Source organism: Acyrthosiphon pisum, chromosome A3 (assembly GCF_005508785.2).
Source record: "Acyrthosiphon pisum isolate AL4f chromosome A3, pea_aphid_22Mar2018_4r6ur, whole genome shotgun sequence".
Taxonomy (NCBI): Eukaryota; Metazoa; Arthropoda; class Insecta; order Hemiptera; family Aphididae; genus Acyrthosiphon; species Acyrthosiphon pisum.
In genome coordinates, this window is record NC_042496.1 from 40,817,154 (window position 1) to 40,822,764 (window position 5,611).

The 5,611-nt window shown below is 27.9% G+C and overlaps 1 protein-coding gene across 3 annotated transcripts; it reads right to left on the reverse strand.

Moving 5' to 3' along the window:
* Positions 1 to 2,211: 2,211 nt before the first annotated feature.
* On the reverse strand, positions 2,212 to 4,587 carry LOC100164939 (Golgi pH regulator). 3 transcript variants are annotated; one of them, XM_003246906.4, is made up of 2 exons: positions 4,371 to 4,587; positions 2,212 to 4,026 (listed from the first exon to the last, which is right to left on the reverse strand). In XM_003246906.4, exon 2 carries the CDS (start codon positions 3,883 to 3,885, stop codon positions 2,521 to 2,523), a length of 1,365 nt encoding a protein of 454 aa, XP_003246954.1. In that variant the 5' UTR covers positions 3,886 to 4,026; positions 4,371 to 4,587; the 3' UTR covers positions 2,212 to 2,520. The 3 variants fall into 3 exon arrangements, with proteins under 3 accessions (XP_003246954.1, XP_008186633.1, XP_016662868.1); XM_008188411.3 differs by lacking the exon at positions 4,371 to 4,587 and adding an exon at positions 4,164 to 4,297; XM_016807379.2 differs by lacking the exon at positions 4,371 to 4,587 and adding an exon at positions 4,125 to 4,262.
* Positions 4,588 to 5,611: the final 1,024 nt, after the last annotated feature.

Consider the following 5,611-nt stretch of genomic DNA (forward strand, 5'->3'; position numbering starts at 1 on the left):
TAATTTAGTGGTTGAAAAATCGTAAAAATTTTTTCTTTTATAACTAAGTTTTTAAAATTTGGTACAAGGTTCTCCATAAGTTTTTCTTTAAAAATAATATATCCTAGACTGACAAATCATCTCCGTTCAGAATCGTTTTTCGTATACAATGATATAATATCATTGGATACAAATTTAATTCCATCCATTACAGTAACCCACTTGTAACCTACTGTACAGCAGAGCGACATCCACGATTTACCCGCCTTTTTTTTCTATGAATGTCAATCAAACTTTATTTGTTGGGTAAAAATACTTGAAAAATTAATACAAGGCTCCTACTATATTGTTACATTGACATTTGAAAAAATATTAAAAATCCTTAGTCACAGTTTTTTTTATAAGCATTTAGAGTTCGAAAATTGACAAAATATGGAAAAATCACGAAAATTAGCAAATTATTTTGAGTTAAGAGTTAATAAAAATTTTTCTTTTTAAATCTAAGATTTGAAAATGTAATACAAAATTCCTCATAAGTTTGTCTACACTTTTCAAAAAAAAGGAGTATCTCCACTGCATGCAGATACATCAGTCATGTATATGTCTTGTAAATGTAATACATTCATCGCTACGCTCAGAATCTAAAAAAGTATAATTAAGTTGCTATGGTAACCTAAATAATCATCGGTTGTTAATGGTAACCTAGAGACGTTATAAGATTAATATCTTCTTTGTTATTGTTTGGTTGTCATGGAAACTGTAACGGTAACGCTCTCCGTGTCGCACAAAATTATAGAATGAACCCCAGCCATGAGACATATACATGTCAAAAAAATGTCTACAAGCATGTCAAATTAAATTTTTATGAGCGTTTGAAATTCATATTTTTACAACAATTGATATTCACTGGATTTATCATGTAACTATTTTCTTATTTTGTTGTAATTAAAAAACGAATGACTGTAGATACTTGAAAATTTCACTTAATGTTTATATTAGCATTTTCTATACACGATAAAATTTTGAAAATAATTTGACTCTTTTTGAGCTGTTTGCGGACATTGTCAGTTTTTAATTTTTTTTAGTTTTATTTTCTATAAAATATATCAATAAAGTTTTATCTGTTGGGCCAAAAAGTGTAAAAATGTAATACAAGGTTCTTGATATATTGTTACAATAGCAGTTGAAAAATATTAAAAATACATAGGCACAATTTTTTTTATAAGCATTAAAAGATCAAATTTCTGACAAAATTTATCAAATTTAAAATTGAATAATTATTTTGTAGTTTAAATTTTGTAAAATTTTTTTAACTTTTATATCTAAGGATTCAAAATTTAAAACAAGATTCAGCGTAATTAGTTAATCCTGTTACCAAAAAGTCTAAAAAGTACATAAGCACAGTTTATTTTTACAGTCGTTTTAAGTTCAAATTTGGACGAAATTTCATATTAAAAAACCTGGAATAACTATTTTAGTTATTTTGTTGTGATTGTATTATATTATTTGTTTCGGTATTTGAAACTTCTAAAGTATACTATTATATATCACGGTGTTTTGATGTATAACACATTATAAGTACCTATTGGATATTGTGATATGATTAATTTGGAATTTATTATAGGTACCTATTATAGGTCAATGTTTTTTTTTAATACTTTAGATAAGTATATAATATGTCTTATACCTAGACTGACATACCGTCATGATATTATAACATTGAATTCTAATTTCATACCAACCATTATACAGTGACCCACTTGCCCACCTTTTTATTTTTATTACCATTTTATATGATAGTTTACGAAAATTTTAATAATATTATGTTGGTACAATTATTATACAAATATTTTATAATATATTAGGTATATTATATATTTATATTAAACGTATTTAAATCACGACACTACATTATGTTGAAAACATTGTTAAGTAGGTACATATAATTATATAAATATATATTTGCATATGATTGAGAAAAAAAATTAAAAATTCAAATATCTGATTAGTGATTTCAACAAAATATCACCTTTAAAATAATGTATTACTATTATGGGTCTACGTTGTAGTGTTGTACATTCTACGATCATTAATGAACTCGTAGCACTTCAAATACGATCGCATTATTTTTGGTTCTAAAAGACGTTCTTGTTTTGGTGTGACATCCTCTTAAAAGATAAAACTAATTCAATGTTTTAAATTTTAACTAGTATTAGGAATTATAAAAACACATTTTTGGGCATTTAGGTAATGTTTATTTTATACTTATACATCACTTAAAACATTAAACCATTAATGAGATCATTTAGAATACATTTATAAAAATATTGACAGAAAAAATAAAGCATTCTATTAATTTCACATTAATAATATAAAATTAGATTTAAGTAATTAACTTAAAATGTAATGTTACTAAAAAATAGTTATTTTTTATATAAATCACATTTAATAACTATAATCATTAGGTTTATATTTGATATATATTTATACCTATATACATTATATAAAATAAGATATGCTGAATCAGGCAATAATTAAATATTAAATCATAGGTGGTAGGTCTACTTTACTCTGCTTGTGTGCAAATGTTAAAAATGTTAGTGATGATACCGCACTTACCAAAAATATAACATCAAACCAGCGATGGTAAAAACTAAACTGTAGATCACCAAGTACTTCTGTAATGATAGCTCTATACTCAGCTGGCATATTCATACGCATTAATAATACAGATGATACAAAATACATGCCCATGAGTTGGGCAAATATTAATACAATAATATTTGATGATTTACTGCTCGAAAGTGCATAGAAAAACTTTGTTAAAGTTAAGAGGAGACCTCTTATTGATGTGAATGCGATACATCCAACCAATAAAAATGATACATGTTGTGACCAAAATGATACATCAACATCAATGCCAACCAATTCAACTAAAATCTCCATTCCTCTTGTAACTGGATCTTTTTTCCCCACTCTTTGTAACATTATATTTAAGGTGGATATGATTATTTTCCAGACACAATATAATGAGAAAAAATAACCTAGGAAATTGAAGTATTTCCCTTTCCATGTTTTGGCCCAAGCAGTACGCTCCAGAGTGTTGTTCAAATCGTGTGTATCCAAAAATAAATGTCTACTAAGCTCTTCTAATGCTTTAATATCACTTTTAATTCCCCTTAAATCACTGGATACATTTGACTTGACTCTTTTTAACATATCCATAAATCCAAAAGTACTCACGCCAGCATTGGTTTCTGCCAACAAAATTTTTTTTTTCTTAGCTGTTATAACATCAATTGTTTGAAGAAGTTGTTTTTCCACGTTTATGACATCATCTCCGGTTACTGCTTTTATAAAATATGCCATTGAAGAATAAGGGTAGTTAACAGCACCAAAACCAGATAGTAATGCCATAACTGTTACACCGATGACGCCAATTCTGCTAATACAGTTTTCTATAAATAAATGGCCTTTTTTTTCTTGTGGCAACATAGGAAATGGGTCACCCATTTTCCAAAATAAGAATAAATATAATATCCAAATAACTGAAGCCAAAATTCCAACTTTCTTTTGAAAAAATGGATACATATTGCTCAAAGTAAAATAACATAAGTAAAATGGTATAAGTACAACGACCATAAATAACATTTTGTAAAGAATTATATTCCAAAATATATAGCGAGAGCTGGGTTCTAGTATACCAACAATTTCAAATATGATTAATTCAAACATTGTACAGGATAAACAGAAAGTGACTGAGAATATTAGTTGAATTGTTTTGTGATGCACTTCGTAGTCTTTAAATAGTTTCTTGACAAAATACACCCAACCACACATAAGGAAAACAGTCTGTGATAATAAAATCACCAAGACATCAAACACGAAATGTCTACTGAACTCCATTTCACAGTTGATGTTAGTTTAATACAAATGATTTACATTACTATTTTGCTATGTCCACATTATTTTCATCCGCATCATCCCATCATACGACATTGCATTCATATAAACCATATTAGTATCAATGTGGTGGACATAAGAACACTAGAATAAATTAAGAAAAAAAAAATGTTAACATTATATTTTAAGACAATAAAAAAAATGATGATCAATACAAATGTAAAATAGTTATAGACACACACTTTCAATAGGTAGATAGTAGGCACTTGTTAAATAGATACCTTGTTCCCAAAATGCACGAGTAATAAATGAACATAAAATGGGCTTATTAGCCTTAATATTTTATTAAAAAGATTTTATTAATTGTCAGTTCAATAAATAACATGGTGGCCATATTTTTTCAAACTGTAATGATTTACAATGATTGAATGATTTTTTATAATTATAGGTAGGTAGTACATGGGTTGTATGTTATTATGTATCCTCACCCAATAATTCGATCTTTTGACTTGAAGTGAGAACGAACGTTAACTTCCAATATATGTCATGGTTTGAAAATAAGTATCTAAATTGTATGATTTTTAATTAATAAATAAAAACTGAAACTCCCGTAAACTGTATAGTTCTATACATTGAGAATATTGAGATTGAATAAAATAATTAATAACTTTTAAAATTTTAAATTTCACACAGAACTTTTTCCATGATATGATAAGAAATATTTATAATATTCATTTTTGATAATTTGATATCTGATAAAAACCGTGCTCCTGATTACAATATACACTTTATTGGAGGACGTGTCACGAAAAATTTACGCGTGCAACGACTGAGAGGATGCACTGTTAAGCATAGAAGCGGCGTATTTACGGGGGGGGGGGGGGGTGGATATGGGAGATAGATCCCCCCCTTGACCTTTTCTTTTTTGTAAAGTTAAGTTTACTTATTTTCTGTATATCTCAATATGATACTAGGTACTTTCAAGTTTTAAGTAGGTTTATCTGTTTTCTAAATGTTTTAGCCGTGATAATTTGTCCGCTTTGATATACTATACGCCACTAGTCGTTCGTGGCATAAATTTCGGAAAATAAAAACATATACCTCTATGGTGGTATTGTATACTATATTTTTGAATTTTCCGCGAATTATTTTTCATGCATGAGCGTTTATAATGAACCCGATAAATAGTCAGTAAATAAAACAAAATTACCATGAAGACTGTAGATTTACCATAGGGCACGGGTTTATTTTTAGTGACTGAAAACATGTATTCACCTCTGGGTTACATACTTTATATAGATGTTTGTGATAAAGAGTTTTATTCAAATATTCATGAGCTCTTGAAAATATTTTGTACTTTGCCTGTATCAACTGCTATACACCTGAACGATGTTTTTCAAGTTTTTATTAAGTATTAAGTCTTACCTAATAAATAGTAGAAGTAAATATTTTATCAATTTTCCTGTCTAATATTGAATAATAACTATAAATTAAATAGTACCTAATTATTATATACTTTGTTTATTATAACAGACTTAGCCACTTAGGGCCCGTTTTACAATCCTAACCTAACCAACTGATTTTACCAGTCAAATTCTGCGGTTTAACATTAGTAATTTAACTATTGTAATACGGACCCTTGAGAGGACGCTACTCCCGCTGTGTGTTGTCTCTGTCTTACACTATGCACGACATAGGAAATTGTCGTTCTCTATTCTCAATAGTGAGC